Source organism: Nicotiana tomentosiformis, chromosome 1, assembly GCF_000390325.3.
Source record: "Nicotiana tomentosiformis chromosome 1, ASM39032v3, whole genome shotgun sequence".
Classification (NCBI taxonomy): Eukaryota; Viridiplantae; Streptophyta; class Magnoliopsida; order Solanales; family Solanaceae; genus Nicotiana; species Nicotiana tomentosiformis.
The window spans coordinates 46705399-46727710 of NC_090812.1; the positions used below are offsets into that span (position 1 = coordinate 46705399).

At 38.7% G+C, this 22312-nt stretch overlaps 2 protein-coding genes across 5 annotated transcripts; one reads left to right on the forward strand and one right to left on the reverse strand.

Moving 5' to 3' along the window:
• Positions 1-1737: 1737 nt before the first annotated feature.
• LOC104103787 (mitochondrial adenine nucleotide transporter ADNT1-like) lies at positions 1738-15599 on the forward strand. Of its 2 annotated transcripts, XM_070181967.1 has the most exons (9): positions 1753-2081; positions 11080-11128; positions 11436-11599; positions 11721-11758; positions 12280-12433; positions 13337-13449; positions 13569-13682; positions 14223-14570; positions 15223-15599. In XM_070181967.1, exons 3-9 carry the CDS (start codon positions 11530-11532, stop codon positions 15304-15306), a joined length of 921 nt encoding a protein of 306 aa, XP_070038068.1. In that variant the 5' UTR covers positions 1753-2081; positions 11080-11128; positions 11436-11529; the 3' UTR covers positions 15307-15599. The 2 variants fall into 2 exon arrangements, with proteins under 2 accessions (XP_070038066.1, XP_070038068.1); XM_070181965.1 differs by lacking the exon at positions 12280-12433 and having other exon boundaries at positions 1738-2081.
• Positions 15600-17905: 2306 nt separating this feature from the next.
• Positions 17906-18983, reverse strand: LOC104103776 (uncharacterized). Of its 3 annotated transcripts, none has more exons than XM_018773276.3 (3): positions 18846-18983; positions 18427-18741; positions 17906-18131 (listed from the first exon to the last, which is right to left on the reverse strand). In XM_018773276.3, exons 2-3 carry the CDS (start codon positions 18732-18734, stop codon positions 18113-18115), a joined length of 327 nt encoding a protein of 108 aa, XP_018628792.1. In that variant the 5' UTR covers positions 18735-18741; positions 18846-18983; the 3' UTR covers positions 17906-18112. The 3 variants fall into 3 exon arrangements, with proteins under 3 accessions (XP_018628792.1, XP_009610012.1, XP_009610005.1); XM_009611717.4 differs by having other exon boundaries at positions 18427-18759; positions 18846-18977; XM_009611710.4 differs by having other exon boundaries at positions 18427-18762; positions 18846-18977.
• Between the last annotated feature and the right edge of the window lie 3329 nt (positions 18984-22312).

Sequence of the window (22312 nt, forward strand, 5' to 3'; positions counted from 1 at the left end):
TGGAAGGATTTATAATATTAAGGGCATAATAGACTTTTCAGGTAAAATATTTGTAAAATCTGGTTAAAGTAATTATTGTGATAACTGGAGCATAGTAAAATGATTTTTGTGTAACAAAAGAAAGAAAAGTGACTTTTGAGTAATGAACACAATTGAATGACTTTTACGTAACAAAAGAAAGAAAAGTGACTTTTAGGTAATGAACACAAAGTTGAATGATCACCCATAAAATTTACTCCTGTAATCCATAGCTTGATCCTCTTGCATTTTGCAACTTTATTACTAACTAATAGTATTAGCTAATATCTTTAACTACAAAAACATGGTTTAAGAAGAACAAAAGCTAGTGCCTTCATCATTAATATTTTTCTTTGGGCCATTCCACATCCAAGATTATATGGTTGACATGCAAAAACGGAAGTTTGGGATCCATATATCGGACGGCCGAAACTAATTGCATTGACTAGAAAAAAATGTATAATATATATATTTTTTATGTATATAATACACATCTATACATAAAATATATATTTTATCGACTATTATTTTATGAACGACTAAAAATATACATTTCTCTTAATATTGTATAGTTAGCATTTCTTCGTTACCATAGTTCTGTACCTACTCCCTCAAGTTTTGACTCAACTAGTGCAAAAACATTCATGGAATACAATAGAAATACTAGTTTTTTTAAATATGAAAAATAATAATCAAGTCAATACATGTTTGATCTACTCCACTTTTTTTTCCTAAGGAAAATGGTAATGACACCACTATTACGTGCTTCAAGATACAATGTAATTCATTCTTTTTGGTCTTTGTGGAAGAATAACATCCTCGTTACAATCTTATGCTATAGCGTCTAAATCTCACCAATGACCTTTCACTTCTTATATTATTGGGCCATTACTTCCATCTCATATTATTTGTTAAGGTATTCATTTACAACTTCAAAAGGCAATGAAAAAAAACCGAACAAAAACCTTCAAAGGCATGAATTGCCACTCTTTTTCCTTCTTTCCTAACCACTACTATATTATACACAATTTTGTCAATTTGTGGTATGTAAGGATTGTCCCTTTAGGACTTTCAGGGGTTAAGCCCATTGGAAAAAGACCAACTACCCACCCATTCATGAGTTCCAACCGCAAATTTGGCTCTAGCTCCAACAGGTGTTCAACAACATACGGCAAAAGCCCCTCTACCTAATACACCTACTAAACCTTCTAATTCTCCCATTAGACGTTAATTAATTGCTTAATCTTAGAAACGTAGCAGTATTATGAGACCGCAATCCAAATTACTCTACTATTAATGATCCTAGTGATTTCATACTCTATATTCATATTTAACTTTGAGCTTGCATTGCACGAATTGGAATTTCATTGATCTAATTTATTTTCTCTAATTTACCTATTTTAGATTATGTTGCACGATATGGAATTATAATAATGTTATTGTATTAAGATATTATTACCCAACTTTAAATTGCAATCTACGAGTGTCTATTCTAATTGTATCATTGTCTCATGCCTACCGTTGTCCTGTTGAACCTTTCTAAACTTTTCATATAAATATGTGCTCTAGCAGTTCACGAAGTTGGAATAAAATTATGGAGGAGGCATAAGGAAGTGCATTCTTTATTTAAAAAATTATTTGAGAAAAAAAAAACAAAGAAATGAACGAATTACATTAACTAATTAACTAATTAAAGCAGTCGAATAAAAGTCAGATTTTGCACGTTCACTTTTCGTGCCTCATTTCCATCGATCTCTCTTTATTGCCGTAGCCGCCGCCAAAAAGAACCTCGACTCAGTACACTGTCACCATTAAATTTGCGGTTTTCAATAACTTTGAATTTTGAGTATATCATTGATTCAGGTTAAGGTTGAAAGCTAAAAACTAGGCAGATCTCGATCTTATATGGCTTCTGAGGATGTGAAGGCGAGCGAATCAGCGGTGGAGAAAATTGTGAATCTCGCTGAAGAGGCGAAGCTAGCGAGACAAGAGATTAGGCCTACAAGCCATGCCGTTATCAGTATCTGCAAATCACTCGTCGCCGGAGGTGTCGCCGGTGGCCTGTAAGTTCATACATCACTCAATATTGAACATACTCTAGAAACTTCCTAAGCATCTTGTCTTAAATTTGAAGTAATTTCTTTATTGTGAATTATGGAATGTAATTTTAAAATTAGTTCACGTCATAAATAAAGTTATTTAGAAACTTAGATGGACTCAATTTCAAGCTCGCACTTGATCGAAGTTTATGCTTTTATCCGTATTTATAATTATAATTTGGTTTAAGATTTACTAATCTAATCAGTGTTCCATCAGTATATATTCATGACTGTCATTCGCCACTTGATCACATGATTTGACGAGTGTGGTACTGAAAATTTTGTTTTATTTTTTTGACGGACGTGTGAAAGAGTCTTGAGTGTTCCAGCATGTCATTGAGGTTTGGACACATTTATCTTTGTGTACGGCCCAAACCGATTCTCAGTCATAAAGACCGGTTGAGACAATGACGTTTCAATCGAAGGGTATCCACATGACAAGTTCGGACGAATTCCGAAGTAGGGACGTCGAGTTTCGAGCTATAAGACCAATCAACGGCAGAACTCGATATTATTATCGAGCCCGTGTCCGAATCGGACTACGGGGCAACACCGATCGATACAGGCCCCGAATATCGATGCCCCAAGGCAGAACCGAGCTCGAACCAAGACTGGGGGTTCGATCTAACACCGAGCTCGAGCCAGTGCCAAGCTCGCAGACAAGAGCCGTTACAACCGCACCGAGGGAGAGAATCTTGGCGAGAATCAAGGAACAGACAAATCATCATGGGTCCTCCACTATATGTATTATTTTATTATGTTGTTATAGATAAAGCAGTGATCCTCTACTATAAAAAGGGGGATAGACTGCAATAGAGGCAAGTCCTCCAAGATACATTAAAGATTTCATTGTGCTTGTTTTTCCAACTCATTTTCAGTCTTCCCGTCCATCATTCCCATTTCATAGCAAAAATACATGTATTGTCATTTTGTATCAAAGGAATTCACATACCCTTAGAACCATATCTAAATTTAACGTTATCCGATTTTTTCGGGTAAACAGTTTGGCACCCACAGTGGGGCTAAGGGTAACAGTGATTGTTTGATATAAATCTACAGTACACTCCAGCTTACAACTTTAAAATGGCTCTACCTATCGACCTCGAAGCCGGCCTTCAAGATGAAACCAACAACTTGCCGCTCGGGGCCGGAAGGCTACCTGACGACGACAACGAGGCTCGAATCGAAGGACCCGAAATTCAAGCCGAAGTACCATTGGATATCAATTCACAAATAGCTCTAGAAGCGAATCAGCGTTCTGAACCGGAAAGAAGCGTTCAGGGCGGTGCTCGACCCATAACCCGAGATACCTACAGCACGGGGGAAATTGGGGTCAGCTTGCGTATGATTTTCGAAATGTTACAAGCCCAACAAATAACGATAGCTCAGTTGCAGAGACGAACTCATATGCAAAGCGGGCCGAACTCCAATCCGCTTCTTCGAGAAGTCACCCCCAGAACGGAGCCCGCCGTAGTGAAATCAAACGAGTAGGAATCGGGGACCGCTCCTGAAATTGCTAAATTGCTTGAGGAACTCACAAAACGAGTCGAATCCAACGACAAAAAAGTGGAAACGTATAACGCTAGGGTCGATCAAATCCCGGGGGCTCAGCCAATGATAAAAGGGCTCGATTCGAAAAAATTCATACAAAAGCCTTTTCCCTCGAGCGCGGCCCCAAAACCAATCCCCAAAAAATTCCGTATGCCCGAAATTCCCAAATATAATGGTACGACCGATCCTAACGAACACGTCACCTCCTACACATGTGCCATCAAAGGCAACGATTTGGAGGATGATGAGATCGAATCCGTGTTGTGGAAAAAATTCGGAGAGACCCTCGCAAAGGGAGCAATGATCTGGTATCACAACTTACCACCAAATTCCATTGATTCTTTTGCCATGTTAGCAGATTCGTTCGTAAAAGCACATGCTGGTACCATAAAGGTTGCAACAAGGAAATCAGATCTCTTCAAAGTAAAACAAAGGGGTAACGAAATGCTGATGGAATTCGTATCCTGATTTCAAATGGAACGTATGGACTTGCTACCGGTCACAGACGATTGGGCCGTACAAGCTTTCACCCAAGGACTGAACGGGCTAAGTTCGACAACATCACGTTGGCTGAAACAAAATTTGATCGAGTACCCAGCAATAACTTGGGCAGATGTACACAACCGGTACCAATCAAAAATCAGGGTTGAAGATGATCAATTGGGAGCTCCGTATGGGCCCGTACGTCAGAACCACACAACCACTAAAAATCAGAGGGAAATCAACAGAGAACAAAGGTCGAACAGAGACCGATACCAACCGTACGACACAGATCGGATGAACAACGGTTCAGCACGTGATGCGGTTCGGAACAACCGAAGGACTGATCGGGGACAAAATTTTCGTTGACTTATGAGCAAGAGCGGCTTTGATAAATATGCCGATCCTATAGAAGTCCCTCGATTATCGGAGTATAACTTCAACATTGGTACATCCGCCATCGTATCGGCCATCGGACGCATCAAAGACACCAGATGGCCTCGACTCATGCAGACCGATCCTGCCCAAAGGAATCCTAATCAAATGTGCGAATATCATGGCACCCATGGCCACAGAACGGGAGATTGCAGGCAACTAAGAGAGGAAGTGGCACGCTTATTTAACAAAGGACACCTTCGGGAATTTCTGAGTGATAGGGCGAAGAACCATTTTAGGAACAAGGAATTCGGCAAGCAAAACGAGCTAGAAGAACCGTAACACGTCATTCACATGATCATCGGCGGCGTCGATGCCCCTCAGGGACCGATGCTTAAACGCACTAAAACATCGATTGTGAGGAAAAAACGATCTCGAACTCAAGGTTATACACCCATAAGGACTTTGTCCTTCAGTGATGAAGATACAGAGGGAATCATCCAACCCCATAACGATGCACTGGTAATATCCGTACTCATGAATAAAACTAAGATTAAGCGTGTGTTAATTGATCCAGGTAGCTCGGCCAATATCATCAGATCGAGGGTCGTAGAACAGCTCGGCCTGCAAGATCAGGTCGTACCCGCAACTCTGGTTCTAAACGGATTCAATATGGCATGTGAAACCACCAAAGGCGAGATTACCCTGCCGATAAACGTGTCCGGAACCATCCAGGAAACAAAGTTTCACGTGATCGAAGGTGATATGAGATATAACGCCCTTTTCGGAAGGCCGTGGATCCACAGCATGGGAGCCGTACCCTCGACCCTACACCAGGTCCTCAAATTCCTAACATCGGGAGGTGTCAAAATGGTGTACGGAGAACAACAGGCCGCAAAGGAAATGTTCTCTGTCGAAGAAGCAAAATCAATATCCTCGTCTTCGCCGATAAAAGGATCAGGTTCAGAAGGAAACACAATCGGAGAGCAGAGCGTCAAATAGCAATCACAGACATCGGCTTCGACCCAGCCAGGTAAGCAGAACATTGAAGAAGATGATGATGACCGATGGATCCCTCGATCCTTCGTAACCCCCGATGATTTCGATGCCACCAAATCAACAATTGAGGAACTGGAACAAATCGTACTGATCGAACACTGGCCCGAACGAAAGGTATACCTGGGAACGAGTTTGAGCCCCGAACTCAGGAAGAAACTCATTCAATTTCTTATCAATAACATCGACTGTTTTGCCTGGTCCCATTTAGATATAACAGGGATCCCGCCGGACATAACGGCGCACCAGCTAAGCTTGAACCCTAGGTTCAGACCGGTGAAGCAAAAAAGAAGGCCCCAGTCCGAGGAAAAGCACGCATTCATAAAGGACGAGGTAACCAAACTTCTCAAGATAGGGTCCATTCGGGAGGTAAAATACCCCGAATGGTTAGCCAATGTGGTTGTAGTACCTAAAAAAGGAAACAAACTTAGAATGTGTGTGGACTATAAGGATTTGAACAAAGCATGCCCCAAAGATTCCTTTCCACTGCCCAACATCGATCGCATGATCGATGCCACAGCCGGCCACGAGATCCTCACCTTTCTCGACGCCTATTCCGGGTATAAGCAAATTCAGATGAACCCGGACGACCGGGAAAAGACTTCATTTATAACCCGACATGGAACATATTGTTATAACGTAATGCCCTTCGGGCTAAAAAATGCAAGAGCTACTTATCAACGCCTAGTAAACAGAATGTTCGAAGAACAAATAGGTAAAACAATGGAAGTCTATATTGATGACATGCTAGTTAAGTCCCTGCGCGCAGAGGACCATTTGGCCCATTTGCAGGAAACGTTCGAGATTCTGAGGAAATACAACATGAAGCTCAACCCTGAAAAATGTGCTTTCGGGGTCGGTTCGGGCAAGTCTCAAATTTTGGTAGACTTCGTGGCCGACTTCACGCCAACCCTCATACCTGAAGTCGAAAAGGAACTCCTTTTGAAATCAGGTATATCGTCCGGGGTATGGATCCTTTTTACGGACGGTGCTTCGAATATAAAGGGGTTCGGGTTAGGCATAGTTTTGAAACCCCCCACGGGTAACATTATTAGGCAAGCTATTAAAACTATCAGATTAACTAACAACGAGGCCGAGTGTGAAGCCATGATTGCAGGTCTCGAACTAGCTAGAAACTTGGGAGCAGAAGTCATTGAGGCGCATTGTGACTCTTTGTTAGCGGTGAGTCAAGTAAACAAAACCTTCGAAGTCCGAGAAGGTAGGATGCAAAGGTATTTGGACAAACTGCTTATCACTTTACACCATTTCAAACAATGGACCCTACGGCATGTTCCACGAGAACGGAATAATGAGGCCGATGCTCTTGCAAATTTGGGATCGTCGGTCGAGGTAGATGATTTGAGCTCGAGGACTGTCGTTCAACTTTCAAGATTGGTAATCGAAGATGGGCACGCCGAAATAAATTCTACTAGCTTAACCTAGGATTCGAGAAACAAGTATATTGAATACTTAAGAAACGGAAAGCTCCCTTCAGACCCTAAAGATTCTAGGGCCCTACGGACTAAAGCTGCTCGATTCACATTGGTTGCGGACGGAACACTATATCGAAGAACATTCGATGGACTGATGGCGGTATGCGTGGGTCCGGGAGATACCAATTACATCCTCCGGGAAGTACACGAGGGCACTTGTGGCAATCACTCCGGTGCCGACACATTAGTTCGAAAAGTGATCAGAGCGGGGTATTATTGGGATCGATATGGGCAAGGATGCGAAAGAATTTGTTCGTAAATGTGACAAATGTCAAAGGTTTGCGCCAATGATCCATCAACCCGGAGAGCAACTTCACTCGGTCTTATCCCCATGGCCATTCATGAAATGGGGAATGGACATCGTCGGCCCTCTGCCATCGACCCCAGGTAAAGCCAAATTTATTTTATTTATGACTGACTATTTTTCTAAATGGGTTGAAGCGCAGGTGTTCGAGAAAATAAGAGAGAAAGAAGTTATAGACTTTATTTGGGATCATATCATATGCCGATTCGGGATACCCGCCGAAATAGTGTGCGACAATGGGAAGCAATTCGTTGGCAGCAAAATCACAAAATTCTTCGAAGATCACAAAATAAGGAGGATATTATCAACACCATACCACCCCAGTGGGAACAGTCAGGTCGAATCAACGAACAAGACTATTCATCAAAACCTGAAGAAGAGATTGAACGACGCGAAGGGAAAATGGAGAGAAATCCTGCCCGAAGTCCTTTGGGCATACCGAACAACGTCAAAATCCAGTACGGGGGCGACCCCATTCTCCTTAGTATATGGTTCCGAAGCATTAATACCAGTCGAAGTCGGTGAACCTAGTCCCAGATTTCGATTCATGACGGAAGAATCAAATAACGAGGCTATGAACACCAGCCTTGAATTATCGGACGAAGGACGAGAAGCTGCCCTCATCCGATTGGCCGCCCAAAAGCAACGAATCGAAAGGTATTATAATCGAAGAACTAAACTTCGTCATTTCAAGCCCGGGGACTTAGTGTTAAGAAAAGTCACCATCAATACTCGGAATCCAAACGAAGGAAAATTAGGACCAAATTGGGAAGGACCATACCAGGTGCTCGAGAACGTTGGAAAAGGATCATACAGGCTCGGCATCATAAACGGCAAACAGCTATCAAGCAGTTGGAATGTATCACATCTAAAACGGTACTACTGCTAAGGTACGACCTTTCCATATTCATCTAACTGACCCATGCAGAAGTCCGAACAAGAGCTGAAGATCTTTCGCTTAAAAGCACGCGTTGCACTCTTTTTCCCTTAGACCGGTTTTCTTCCAAATGGGTTTTTCGGCAAGGTTTTTAATGAGGCAACCATCGATCGTGCTGCACTTTTAACAATATCCGAGGCCTCTTTCCAACCGACCTCGAATACCGGGGGCATCAGGGCCCTCAAATACATCGAGTTCAGATGCAAGAAAGTCATCTCACAACAATAGGGTTTCAACAGGAAAAATTGTAAGAGCCAAATGGTCAAAATGAACCATGCTCATATAGATTGGCCCAAACATAAACACATGTGTAATGACTTGAGATTTATTGTGCAACCAGAATTAAGCCTACGGGCTACTTTCATTCCGAGTTCGAAATAATCACTCGAATATTAAGCCTACGGGCTACTTACATTACTTCGAGTTCGAATCATTCACTCGACTAAGCCTACGGGCTACCTTTATTTCGAGTTCGAGCAAACACTCACCCGACCATTGCGCCTACGGGCCACATTATCTCGAGTTCGAAACATTCACTCGACCATTACACCTACGGGCTACAACATTCCGAGTTCGAAACATTCACTCGACTATTAAGCCTACGGGCTATTGTTATTTCGAGTTCGAGCAAGCATTCACTCGATCATTAAGCCTACGGGCTACGACATTTCGAATTCGAAACATTCACTCGACTATTAAGCCTACGGGCTACTGTTATTCCGAGTTCGAGCAAGCACTCACTCGACCATTAAGCCTACGGGCTACGACATTCCGAGTTCGAAACATTCACTCGACTATTAAGCCTACCGGCTACTGTTATTCCGAGTTCGAGCAAGCACTCACTCGACCATTAAGCCTACGAGCTACGACATTCCGAGTTCGAAACATTCACTCGACTATTAAGCCTACGGGCTACTGTTATTCCGAGTTCGAGCAAGCACTCACTCGACCATTAAGCCTACGGGCTACTTTCATTCAGAGTTCGAAATAATCACTCGAATATTAAGCCTATGGGCTACTTACATTACTTCAAGTTCGAATTTATAAGTTGCAGATTTTTTTATAACTGTGTACGGTGAAAACCGATTCTCAGTCATAAAGACCGGTCGAGACAATGACGTTTCAAACGAAGGGTATCCACGTGACAAGCTCGGACGAATTCCGAAGTAGGGACGTCGAGCTTCGAGCTATAAGACCAATCAACGGCAAAACTCGATATCATTATCGAGCCCGTGTCCGAATCGAACTACGGGGCAACACCGATCGATACAGGCCCCGAATATCGATGCCCCAAGGCAGAACCGAGCTCGAACCAAGACTGGGGGTTCGATCTAACACCGAGCTCGAGCGAGTGCCAAGCTCGCAGACAAGAGCCGTTACAACTGCACCGAGGGAGAGAATCTTGGCGAGAATCAAGGAAGAGACAAACCATCATGGGTCCTCCACTATATGTATTATTTTGTTATGTTGTTATAGATAAAGCAGTGATCCTCTACTATAAAAAGGGGGATAGACTGCAATAAAGGCAAGTCCTCCAAGATACATTAAAGATTTCATTGTGCTTGTTTTTCCAACTCATTTTCAGTCTTCCCGTCCATCATTCCCATTTTATAGCAAAAATACCTGTATAGTCATTTTGTATCAAAGGAATTCGCATACCCTTAGAACCATATCTAAATTTAACGTTATCCGATTTTTTCGGGTAAACAATCTCAAACAGAGACTTTGATGAGATTGTATTGTGTATATGCTTCTTAACTCGGATGACTGAACTGTGTGGTTTCTACTTCCTGGGAGTGGTAACAGGGGCCTATGCCTTATGGTACCGGGTTCATTTGAACAGTATTTTCATCATGGAGCATAATTTATGTGTAAAAATTTATTAACTTGCAACAAATAGTAGATATGAACCCATAACTTAGAAATATAATAAGTTCAATGCTAAAAAATTTAAAGGTTGAATCCATAGAGTTTAAATCCTAAAATCCGCGTCTCAGTGGAGACTGTCAACTCTTTAACGAATAAAATTATGGATCTCATTGACCTGTATGGAGAGTACGAGCGAATTTCTGGGTAGATTATTGTCTTGAGTTTGAGAGAGAAGTATTAAGATAATAATTTGAAATTTAAAAGCGGGGAGTAGTTAGTTTAAAGGCATCACATCAAGTTTATATGATACTTATAAAGTAATATCCCCTCCATCCATTTGATTTATTTTAGTTTGATGGATGAAACATTACTTCAAAGTGTTAATTGGTTTTGCTAAATGTGCTTGAATTTTATGAACATGAAAGTTGTATAAGAGAGTATTATTTTTGTAAGGCGAAATATTTTGGGATGGCCAAAGTAAGTTTTCTGTATAAATTGGCGCAGAGGTAGTAATAACTTCTGCTAGTTTGAATTGCATGAAGGAAGTTTTGCATTGAAGAAAATAAGTCAAAATTTTCGAGACGAACAAAGATGGAACAAAGGTCCATTTTACTTATACTTCTGTATTAATTTGCCTTCAACATGCATAATCTTTCAAAACTTGTGAATCCGAGCCTCTTTATAAAAGGCTGACTCCTTCACCGGAAGCATAATCTCAAAGTTTGAGAGATCTTGACTAGGTTGTCCGGCGCATAGTATCTAGCAAAATCTTATTTGTGCTGGATATTGCTACATTGAGTTCCATCATCCATGTGATATATGAGTGCTTGAACAAATTTCATTTTCCCTGAACTTTGACTTGATTCTTCACTTACTAGTACTCTCCTTATCCTGCAGGTCCCGAACTGCTGTTGCCCCACTGGAACGGCTAAAGATATTGCTCCAGGTGAAGTGTAGTTTCATGCTTTCAGTTTCTGCTCTATTCAATGGTTTTGCTGAAAGAGGAAAAATATAAACTAACTTTGAACATTTCATACTTTATTGAATGATGGAGCACTGTGACCATACTTTAATTTGTAATTAGTGGATCAAATTCTGTTCCTTTTGAAGGTTAGGATAGTTAAAACCTTTTTTCCGAACATGCGTTTTCTTTGAAAGAGTCTAATCTTTGGTATCCCAGATACATTTATCATTGCATTTAAGGGTTTTTTTCATCTGGTCTCCTAATTTTAAGGATGCTTTCTGAAGTGCAGGTTCAAAATCCACATAGCATTAAATACAATGGGACCATTTCGGGCTTAAAATATATCTGGAGAACTGAGGGGTTCAAAGGACTGTTCAAGGGCAATGGCACCAATTGTGCACGTATCGTCCCAAACTCAGCAGTCAAGTTCTTCAGCTATGAGCAAGCCTCCAAGTATAGTCATATCCGATCACTATGCAATTTTTGTAACTCAGACTTGTTTCTCATGATACCCTTAAAATCAAATATCTGGTATCTATTCCCTCTATTGACTTTTTCATTGATATTGTAACAGGGGTATACTATATCTTTACCAGCAACAAACTGGCAACGGTATGCCTATCTTTCTTTTGGGTTGTTTAGTTCTCATGTGTATTTTTTTTGGTTTTACCACTGGGGCATCCTCCAATGATTTCCTTGTAGATGAGCTATGAGATTTCGTATATGTACCCAACCGTAGAAAGAAAACAGATATCTATAAAACTTTTAGCATCGTTCTTTTCCTACTACCTGCGTAAAACTTTAATCAGTCTTCTTCGGATATGTAGAAAACTTTAAACACAGTTCTTTTCCTACTATCTCTATAGAACTTTAAGCAGTTTTTTCCTACTGGACGAAACGTTACTTAAGTTTGGGCTCATACACGTTTTTGTTAAGTTCTGTTTTTCTCCTTTCACGCTACTTCTAGTCCAAGTTCATTTCCTGCTAATGTATGTTTGGTTGTTAGTCATGAAAAGTACTCTTATACGTTGGTCGTTACAGATGCTATGTTTTATTTAGCAATGTGATATATCTGTAGTTCTGTACTCTCCTTCTCCTTGTCGCTATGTCTGCTTATTATTTTGTCTAAAAAGGGCCATGGCCTGGTGGGAGATAAAAGCTCAATCTGTTCTAGTGCGCAAATTTGGGTTCTAGTTGCGAGCAGCCACTTCGTGCAAAATGAGCTGGAGGTTGGGTCTGCACCTAGTTCAACCCTTCCAGCAATCTGGATTGAGGGACCAAAGCTGGGTAATGGCCATATACTCGCCAATATTTTCTTTTCCTTATAGTGGATGACCCTTTTGGAAGAAACTTTTCTTTCAGTTTGTCTTTCAGTTATGCTTGTCAAGAATCATCCATTTAAAAGAAGATAGAATTATTAAGATAAGAAAAGAGGAAGTAAATATTGGTTATGTCCGATCATAAATGCTTGCTCTCCAATTTATTTACGTGAGCTTATTTCTTTTCCAGGATCCTACTATTTTCTAGTGCTTCAGCTTACCAATATAGTTTACCTTTGCAACAGGCCTTATATTAATATCTCGTTCGACCATTTTAATTCAGAGTAAGCAATTTTACCCCACAATACATATGGTTCAAGACGACGTTAAATCAAGTCAAAACATCAGCTGAGTCGGCAAAAAATAAACCTGACAAAATTTATATTTCAAGGCAAATCTGGATTTAGGTTTAGAGTATATGCATCCTCATCCTGATCTATCCATAACTTCAGTTGCCAAAATAAGGTTTTAAAGATTAGAGCTTTTCTCCTTCAATGCAATTCAGTTTTGCCTCCATGTGCTGCCTGTGTTCACTACTGGATTTTCTAGTAGCCGTGCAGTGTAAGTCCTACTACGCAAGCGGCCTGACTGATTGCCAAAGCTCAAAACACATTTTCAAGCCCCATATTGTGAGCATTTACTTGCTAGACTATTCTGCACCTACAATGCTCCTTTGACTTGGTAGGCAAAAGATCATCTGATAAAGTTCTTCCTAATATGTAAGTAAATGAAGATTGTCTGATGGTTTTGCTAGGTCTTTTGTGCACATAAGAAGTCATACTGTGCTAATATCTAGAATAAATGAAAAAGGAACAGGAAGCTATCCCAAGAATTTTGCATCAATTGGACTGACATCTTCCTTTTTCCACAGAGAACGCTCAGCTCACTCCCATACTACGTCTTGGAGCTGGAGCTTGTGCTGGCATAATTGCCATGTCTGCAACTTACCCAATGGACATGGTGCGGGGCAGAATCACTGTGCAGGTAATTTATGAGTTTTTGGGAAGAAATATTGCATGTTCTGATGTTCTGCATACCGTGCTATCACTATGTAGCACTCTGCTGATACGCCTTTCTTGAAAATCCTCTTTCCTGCTCTGCAGACAGAGAAGTCTCCTTATCAGTACAGAGGTATGGTTCATGCCCTATCCACCATACTTCGTGAGGAAGGTCCACGTGCTTTGTATAAAGGATGGCTTCCTTCTGTGATAGGAGTTGTAAGTCTTGCTTTCCTGAATTTATAAGTGATTGCAAGTTCCCTACTAAATTGTTAACCATGCTCAAACCATCTTCATAGAATAAAAGGGCAGCCTGGTGCACTAAGCTCCCGCTATGCGCGGGGTCCGGGCAGGGCTGGACCACAAGGGTCTATCGTACGCAGCCTTACCCTGTATTTCTGCAAGAGGCTCTCCAAATGTAAAGTTGTTTATGAGGTTGAAAATACTTGCAATAATAAAATAAGCATACTCTAATGTTATTTATATATTTAGTTGCACAGTTTCAATCCAAAAAAATGATGCTTCAAAGCTTGTTGAGAAGAAGAAAATGAAGTGTTGTTGTCTTTTAGAGGTGTTAAGAATCTTATCCACCAGTTAATTAGCCAAAACAGTACTGTAATCCAAAATACTCCCGGCAGAAATTTAAAAATGCCTTCTCCCTGAATAGTGTGACAAAAAAGGAAGAGGAAAGAACATGCAACACAAATAGAGTGTTCTTCTGATTCTTGTGAAAGTTCATAATTTAATTGGTGTTTGCAGATTCCATATGTGGGACTTAACTTTGCAGTCTATGAATCTCTAAAAGACTGGTTGGTCACAACAAAACCACTTGGTCTCGTTGATGATTCTACTGAGCTTGGTGTTGTTACAAGGCTGGCATGTGGGGCTGTGGCAGGGACTGTGGGGCAAACTGTTGCTTACCCTCTTGACGTTGTACGCAGAAGGATGCAAATGGTGGGTTGGAAAGATGCTTCATCCATCCTTACCGGTGATGGGAGGAGCAAGGCTCCCCTTGAATATTCTGGCATGATTGATACTTTCAGGAAAACTGTTAAGTATGAGGGCTTCAGGGCCTTGTATAAGGGTTTGGTGCCCAATTCAGTGAAGGTTAGTGTTGTTTCCATACCTTGTAACTTTTGTTTTTTTCAATTGAGACTTGGTTGAATTTTATTAGTTTCTCTTCTTTAGGCACATAGAATTGGCTTCCTTTTTGTGGCAGCTTTGCTTATATAGGAAGCTTTTGCTCTTGACGAGACATTAATTTTTCATTACTATGCTCTACAAATAGATGACGCCAACTTTTACTTTTCAAAACCTCTAAATTACATATCCTTAATTGAATAAAAGTTAGTTGTTGGTCTCCAATATCTGACACTCTCATAGGCAGTAGTCAAATTTCAGCTTCTTTTTTTCTCCCATAATCATGCTTAAATTAAGCTGTGTTTCTACTTGGGACTAATTGGACCAGCCAATGTAAGATTTAAAGGTATTCCTGGAGGAGATCTCTGCAGTGTCAAAACCTCCATTTGAGTTGTGAAATAGTTGGTCTGTGCATAGTTAAAAGTACATATCACAAGCTTTAATACTTTCTAGACTACTTGTTGGCAGTATTACTGTGTTTCTTGTAAAGGATGAAACTATCTTCTTTATACCTAGAAGTGATGAATCTTTTTAGACTAATAATAGTTTTATCTTACTATGATAATTCCCTTTTCTAATATATTTCGGGATCATTCCTAACTGTTCATTATTTGTTTAGGTTGTTCCTTCAATAGCTATTGCTTTTGTGACATATGAGCAAGTGAAGGAACTATTGGGAGTTGAAATCAGGATATCTGACTGATGAAGACAAGCTCCAATGTTATTCCCTGCATATGATAATTTTGTAGGCAAGGATAGATAGAGTGATTAATAATGTGGCGGGTTACACCATCTACACAGAGCATTAATGCCTCTGTTCTAGCTTGTGACGGAAAATTTAGGATCTAGTTGTGTTGATAATTCCCTTAGGTATCTGCTTGTTGCTTATTTGATGTTGCCAATAAGCAAATTATTAAGAATAGTATAATGAATAATTTGAATGCCTTGCTATTATAGCGAGGGAAAGAAAGCTCATCGCTGATTGCTTTTTGTTAATCCTGGTCTCCATGCGGCCAAATCTTTGTCAGTTCTCAACTATTCTGTTTTTCTTTGGGTAAAGTTTGAATAGTTTAGGTAAGAAGGGTACTCACTAGCATCATCTGCTAATGGTATAATATTAGTCTCTTCAATAAATATGCCATTTATTGATGTGTTGTTTGATGTGACGCAAATTTTAAAGAATTGGTTATGATGTATATAGTATGGAGTAAGGGTCGCAAGTGCGCAGGTCGAGGCCCGGGACCGGCCCGAGACCGCGGGCCAAACGGGCCAAACGGGCTAACGGGCCAGGACTGTGTGGCTCGGTTTTAGCGGGCCTGAGCCGGTCTTGTGATTTGGGCCCGTCAGGCCCGTGATCGTTTAGCCCGCAAGGGCCCGGGATCCCTTAGCGGGCCAAACGGTCCCAATTTTTTTTAAAAAAATAAAATATAGCCGTTGGCTATTTATAAAATAGCCATTTAACCCTCCCCCTCCCCAACTTTGTTTTAATCCCAAACTTTTTATAATTACACTTTTTTCCTATTTTCAACTATAAATACCCTATACTATATAATATATATATATATATATATATATAGTATATAAGATGTATATATAGCTTATCGAATATAGCTTATATATATATATACTATATATACATTTAATATATATACTATACTATATATACATCTTATATATAGTATATAAGATGTATATATAGCTTATCGAATATAGCTTATACATATATACTATATATACATTTAATATATATACTATACTATATATACATCTTATATATAGTATATAAGATGTATATATAGCTTATCGAATATAGCTTATATATATATATATATATACTATATATACATTTAATATATATACTATACTATATATACATTTAATAGATATAGTATTACTATATATACATCTTATATATAATATATAAGATGTATATATAGCTTATCGAATATAGCTTATATATATATATACTATATATACATTTAATATATATACTATACTATATATACATTTAATAGATATAGTATTACTATATATACATCTTATATATAGTATATAAGATGTATATATAGCTTATCGAATATAACTTATATATATATATATATACACATCTTATATCGATATACTATATATACATCTTATATACTATATATACATCTTATATACTATATATATTCGAATATCTATACATCTTAGATATTTATTTTAACATCCTTTTGTCTCTAATATTTATTTATTTATTTATTTATTTTTAAAAAATATTGGGCCCACTTAGTCCGTTTAGCCCGCGGCCCAGGACCGTTTTAGCCCGGGACCAAACGGTCCCGGTTTCGGGCCGGTCCTTAGAAAAAGCCCGTTTGGCCCGGGCCCGTTTGGCCTGTTTAATTTAGGCCCGGCCCCGGGACCGTTTGGACCGGCCCACTTGGTCCGTTTAGGCCCGGGACCGGCCCACTTGCCAGCCCTAGTATGGAGAACTGCTTTTTCCGGGGGAGAAATTCAAAAATAGCTAGATTTATAAGTGGTCATTCAAAAATAGCCACATTTTCAAAAGTAATTGAAATGTTGCCCTTTCTCATGTAAAGATAAATCTAAACGAAAATACTGTTCAAAATTCAGAAAATACTCCAGTATATTATACTGGAGTTCCAGCATAAGTATACTGAAACTCCAGCATATTATACTGGAGTTCCAACATAAGTATACTGGAACTCCAGCATGATATACTGGAGTTTCAGCAAAGTATGCCGGTCCAATATAATATGCTGGAAGTTCATACACATGTGCTTGAATCTTTAGTATATTATGCTGTAACTTTCCGCATTTTGGAGTTCCAGCATAATATGCTGGAAGGAAGTTCATACACAGGTACACAAAACTCCAGTATATTATGCTGGACCGGCATCTGTTGCAGCAAAATAGTGGTTATTTTTCAATAACTTGACAAACGCTGACTATTTTTGAATGACCAGTCCGAAAACTGGATAGCCCGTGCTATTTTTACCTTTTTCCGTGCTCAGTAGTGTTTTGTTGGAAGAATTTTGTACAAAGTCTAATTTCTATCTCCAAACCTCCGTGACAGAAAGTTATTCATTTTTCAAAGACTTTAGTAATTATTTTTCTTTAAGTCTGAAAGAAGAGTTGGTTTGTCATGATACACAACCAAAACAAACTAAGTTCTGAAAAGCTGTTTTTTTTTTTTACCATTTTTCAACCAAATGCTATCGCTGCCTCATAAACTAGGTGGTCGTTTGGATGTTTTTATGTATAATGGACGAAAGACAAATGATCTGCTGAAAAAGGATGGATGAGAAGAGAAAATCTTGTTCATTGTTAACAAATCGAAATGAGAATACATCAATTTTGTTTCAACTACTACTCTTTAATATGAATTATGTTTTTCAACTAGTACATATTAAGGTAGCTGACTAGCTTCTATGGCCTTGCTGGACAAAAAACCTTCTGTTGGTAGTTGGTACGTCTCTTGCTTCTAGCTTTGGTCAATGTTGCTTTCTTCACATTCTTCTACTATGCCTGAATGAAAAAACAACAAAGAGAAACCATCTTGGTGACATAGGAAACGGACCACTACTTCTAACTTTAAGAAATACTACTAACGAATTTACTGTATTAATTATGTACTCTCTACATCCTAAGAGAGAATTACCAAGTAATAACAAAGTAAGTCTATAATAATGAATCATAGAGCAAGAGGGGAACATGTTCATCCCAGTTTGATCAGTTCGATAGCAAATGAAGTAAAAAACTGGTTAACTCTCCTTGTCATATAATATGAGACCAAAGAGAGTAACAATTTAAGGGTTCTTACCTGCAATCTCTAATCTTGGTCGAGAAACTTTGAATTTCTGGTTCAATGTTCTTGTATTTCTTGATTCCACCCCGTTTTCTGGAACGTAGATCAGAAACAGCTTTGTGTTCTTGGTGAGCTTTGGCATTTTCATTAATCTCCACTGCCTCAAAATCAAGTTCTTCAGATGATAATGAAAGAAATGAGATGATTTGAATGAGATTCAGCTCTGCAAGAAATATTGTCCTTGCATTCTCATCCCTATTATCTTCCTCTGTATCCACCAACTCTTCTTCTAGCTCCATTCCCATGGTTGCAGATTCAGCCATTTTTTCTCTAATTTTACAAATATAACTGCTGCAAGCAAAAACAGTGGAATGATTGATTGTGCATCAATAAACACAACAAGTAAATAGAGCACAAAATGCATAAATTTTTACCTTCTTATTGGTTTTCCAACGAAAATATGCTTTTCTTGTTGTTGTGTGTTATGAGATTTTGGAATTATATTTGAAATGAATGAGGAGGACGTTGCATATATATAGGAGTACAATCAGTGGGTGCTAATATATGGTGTCAACTTTGTTTTAACCATCCACCCTTTTTTGATGTAACAGTAACCAGAAATTGCTGTATAATAGGCAAATGTTGGGCTAATAGATAGGGCATGACCTTTCAATTATTTTATTTTCTTGCCTCCCTTAATCCAATGCTCAATTCATAATTTTTTAGGGAGAGTATGATAAAGTCTAAACATGCAACAAAAGCAAAAATAATTCTAGCAAGATCTATTTGCCTTTAAAATTTGTTTAGTCTAATTTGAAGCAAGAATAAATACCTGTATGAAGTTTTTTTTTGGAACTCCTTTTAGACTTGATTTGAAAGAAGACTCTCTTAAGAAGATGTAAGGCAAATTTTTATGTTCCTGTTTCTTGGGTGGCTGCCGCCGCTCCTCCCTATTGTTTGTGGAGTGGTTTTACTTTTTCTTTAAATTGCTTCTTGAAAATTGTTCCGAAGCAAATACTACTACTTCTTATCCCCTTCCAAGTGGGATAATCACAATACTTTGCCATAAATCAACATTTTCATTTCAAATAGAAACTACGTACTAGTTTTTGTATCACAATAGGAACGCAACATGTATCATCATATTTCATTAGAATTAATCAAATTTACTTCCAATAAATTTAATTATTTATCAATAGTACTAATAAATTAAAAAATCCTCTATATAAGCAGTTCATGAATCAATTAAAACTGAGGTATTACTAAATTCTAGCAACGCACATCGCTAAGCTAACTTAGGCGAAAGGAAAGAAATACATGTTCACTTTATTTGTTTGGACGGTTGTTACCTGTTGTATCGTATCGTATTGTTACTTTAAATATGATATTTGTTTTGATTGTTACTTAAATTTTATTGTATCGTATCGTTAATTCTGTCGTTACGTAACGACGAAATGTGCCACTTTATTTAACGACCGATTTGGTGTGGTCGCGTCGTTACCTTATATATTTTTCTCAATCTCACCCTTAATTATTATTAAATAATTTTATTTTATCATTTATCCTTCCTTTTTATATAATAATTTTACCTTGTATCCTAATTTATTTTTATAATATTGCAAGTGTATTTTTTATATTGATGGTGTGTGATATCATAAAACGATCTCAACAAACTGACACATTATAAAACCACATGTAACAAGACGAAAGGCAAGAATCGATTAGGTGACCCCTTTAATTCCAACTCGATGCCAGAGTATACAGCAAATTTATGGCCGCAACTCACAAGTTTCTTTGTACTGAAAAATTGAATAGTAATATATTGGATTTTAACGAGCTTTTCCACGTATGCGTTTTCAGGCAAGCCTTTTACTATCTCTGTTACTGCTACTTCAGCTCGAGTCCGGAACCAAAATATGGTTCTTTTGGACTCAAAAAACTAAAATATGTGAGAAAAAAACTGGTAACCATAATATGTATAGTGCGGTTATTTACCGCGCTATACTTGAACTTAAATAAGCACGATATAGTATAGCGCACTAAATAAGCACGCTATTGTTACGACCCGAAACTTTCCACCGACGGGACCGTGATGGCGCCTAACATTTCACTTGCCAGGCAAGCCAACGTTAGAGAATCATTAAACCAAGTTCTTATTTTTATTCATTAAGTAACAATAATTAACTAAAATAAAATATAATAAGTGCGGAATATCATAAAAACTGTATTAATTACTATCACCTGGATTTGAAGTCACAATTCACGAGCATTCTAGAATTTACTACAAGTAATAGTCTGAAAGAAATACAACTGTCTGAATAAAAGAAACAATAGAACAAAAATGATAGATGGGGACTTCAAGGTCTGTGGACGCTGACAGATCTACCTTGAGTCTCCGAACAGCGGACCAATAGCAAAATCTCGATCAACCAGAGCCGGTATCAAAATCTGCACAGAAAGTGCAGACTGCAGCATCAGTACAACATACCTCATATACTGGTAAGTGTCGAGCCTAATCTCGACGAAGTAGTGACGAGGCTAAGGCAAGGCACCTACAATCAACCTGTACAATTTAACAGTGTATACACAAATAACAGGAATGAAGAACTAAACAGAAAATGTCGGGAGGGAAAAACATACTGAGGGGAATACCAGATAAAGAACTACAACAGAATGATCACCGGAGCAGTCAATATACCATGAATCAGCAGGAATAGTGAATACAGTAAAGAAAAATGCACGGCATCACCCTTCGTGCTTTTACTCTCAATCTCACCATAAAATTAATAGAAACGGCACAGCATCACCCTTCGTACTTTTACTCTCATATTATGGTACGGCATCACACTTCGTGCATTAACACTCACAATATGGCACAACATCACCCTCCGTGCATTAATACTCACAATATGGCACGACATCACCCTTCGTGCATTAACACTCACAATATGGTACGGCATCACCCTTCGTGCATTAACACTCATAATATAGTACGGCATCACCCTTCGTGCATTAACACTCTCCCTTACCATAATGCAATGCATAAATAACAATAGAGAGATAGAATAACAAGTACAAACCGTACTTCAACATTTGGTTCCATAATATCAATCTCAACTTGAAATAAAAACTCAATTATCACCAGAAAATCTGTAAACATAATAAGAACGATAATTTGGATAACACTAGTATAACACGTAGAAATTTGGCATAGGAATGAGACAATGTCAGAAAAACAGAGAAACGTGGAAAAACAGGTAAATTGGTGGCGCATAGGTACTCGTCACCTCACATATACGTCGCTCACAAGAATTTCACTTAGCAATTAATCTAAGGTTCCTAATTCCCTCAAGTCAGGGTTAGACATAACACTTACCTCGCTCTGAAGGCCACTTAATCCTCAATCACAGCCTTTCCTTTGGAATTCACCTCCAAACCACTCGTATCTATTCAAAAATGACTAAATAATATCAAATATTGCTAATGGAATCAATTATATTGCATAAATTAAATTTCTCAAATTTTCCTCCAAAAAGTAGAAAAATCGACCCCGGGCCCGCTTGGTCAAAACCCGAGGTTCGGACCAAAATCCTTTTACCCATTCACCCCCGAGCCCGAATATGTAATTAATTTTGGAATCTGACCTCAAAGTGAGGTCTAAATCCCCAAATTCCCGAAATCCCTATTTTCTACCCTAACCCCTAATTCTACCATAAAAACTCTAGATTTTTGGTTGATAATTCAAGGAATGTAATGGGTAATTAAAAGAAAATGGTTTAGAATCACTTACCAACACTTTGGGGAAGAAAATGACTCTTGAAAATCGCCTCTACCCATTTGGTTCTTGAAAAATATTGAAGAAATGGCTTAAACCCGTATTTGATTCTGTTTTATGCACTGG

Coding starts and splice junctions, on each gene's coding strand:
- LOC104103787 (XM_070181965.1), top strand. CDS start 1,924: ATGGCTTCTGAGGATGTGAAGGCGAGCGAATCAGCGGTGGAGAAAATT. Junction 11,129..11,435: donor GGCTAAAGATATTGCTCCAG/GTGAAGTGTAGT, acceptor TCTGAAGTGCAG/GTTCAAAATCCACATAGCAT. Junction 14,571..15,222: donor TGGTGCCCAATTCAGTGAAG/GTTAGTGTTGTT, acceptor TTATTTGTTTAG/GTTGTTCCTTCAATAGCTAT.
- LOC104103776 (XM_018773276.3), bottom strand. CDS start 18,734: ATGGCTGAATCTGCAACCATGGGAATGGAGCTAGAAGAAGAGTTGGTG.